This window comes from Perkinsus marinus (assembly GCF_000006405.1).
Source record: "Perkinsus marinus ATCC 50983 genomic scaffold scf_1104296937872, whole genome shotgun sequence".
Classification (NCBI taxonomy): domain Eukaryota; phylum Perkinsozoa; order Perkinsida; family Perkinsidae; genus Perkinsus; species Perkinsus marinus.
The window spans coordinates 221-1,669 of record NW_003213673.1 but is presented as its reverse complement, the minus strand read 5'-3'; the positions used below and the strand labels follow the sequence as shown (position 1 = coordinate 1,669).

General features: G+C 51.1%; 1 protein-coding gene across 1 annotated transcript; it reads right to left on the bottom strand.

Moving 5' to 3' along the window:
- Nucleotides 1–6: 6 nt before the first annotated feature.
- Pmar_PMAR001888 (pyruvate kinase, cytosolic isozyme, putative) lies at nucleotides 7–862 on the bottom strand (the record flags this gene model as incomplete). The annotated part of the gene is made up of 1 exon (XM_002782999.1): nucleotides 7–862. A coding segment is annotated over one exon (856 nt), but the record flags the coding sequence as incomplete, so codon positions are not given.
- Between the last annotated feature and the right edge of the window lie 587 nt (nucleotides 863–1,449).

Sequence of the window (1,449 nt, the reverse complement as noted above, 5' to 3'; positions counted from 1 at the left end):
CACCACGAGCGATCATAATGGCATCGGAAGCCTCGAGGATATCATCGAAGTTCCTGAGACCCTCAGTGCTCTCGATCTTGGAGATGATCTGAACGTTCTTACCGGCCTCACCCATCAACTTACGGAGACCACGGATATCATCACCGTGCTGGACGAATGAAGCGGAGATGAAATCGATTCCGTTGGGAAGTCCCCAGTTGAGGATATCGTTGGCCTCCTTCTCACCAATGCAGGGAAGGTCAACCCTGACACCGGGGAGGTTCATGTTCTTACGCTCACCGATGATAGCGTGGTTCAAGACACGAGTCTTAACGCTGTCCTCGTAGCATTCAACAACCTCCAGGTTAACCGTACCATCGGCCATAAGGATGATGGAGCCGGGCTTGACGCTCTGAGGGAGCTTGGGGTAGGTACAGGCAATCTTGTGAGCATCACCCTTGAAGGAGTAATCAGTAGTGAGGATCAAGTCCTGACCGGCCTCGAGCTCGACCTTACCACCAGCAGCAAAGAAACCCGAACGGATCTCAGGTCCCTTGGTATCGAGCATGACAGCAACGTGCTTGCCGGGGCACTGCTTGAGAGCCTCCTTAAGGTTGGCAAGGCACTTGCTGTGGCTCTCAAAGTCACCGTGGGAGAAGTTGAACCTAGCGATGTTGAGTCCCTGGTTAATCATCTTGACCAAAGTCTCGACATCCCAATCAGAGGGACCCATAGTGCAGGTAAGAGTGGTCTTACGAGTGATGGGGTCACAGCTGGAACCATCCCAGGCAGCAAGGTCAGCCATCTGATCGGTGATACAGACGGCGGCCTGACCAAGAACACTGTGGTTCTTCATAGAGCGTCCGCTGAAGCCGTGAGACATGTTGTAAAGGAATATAATTCACTGAGAGAAAGCCATCCTCATCCATCAGACCTAAGTAAACCTTCCTGCTAAGCAATCATCATCCACTGACATTCCGAGTTTTTATATGAATCCACGTTCCGCTGTCGAAGAGCTTGACTACGATTAGCTGAGCAGCCATGACCGTTCGGGGGACAACTCCACACAAAGCTCGGAGAGTACCCGACAGAGACCTCGCCAAAGTGCCCGAGATCATCCCACGCGGCAGATCATACCTGGTGGGGCCATTAGAAAGTCTGAATCCTGTGATACTCGATGTGTTGTCATCACATAACTGTCACCTGACCATGGACCAACTACGGATTCACCAAACCTTGGCGTGTCACTTGTCACAAACCGTGCGTCATAGCTCTGACCTTCGAGCCAGGAGCTGATATCCACCACTGTTATATAGCATTCCAAGGACAATAATGTTAGCTTTTGTAGAGGTCAGAAGCGGTGACTATCTCCAGCCATCACTGAACAATTAGATTTGCATGGACCTTGACAGTGACTTTTTGCTCATGCGTGCAAATCCAATTCCTCACGTCTTGCACTGAACCCTTCTC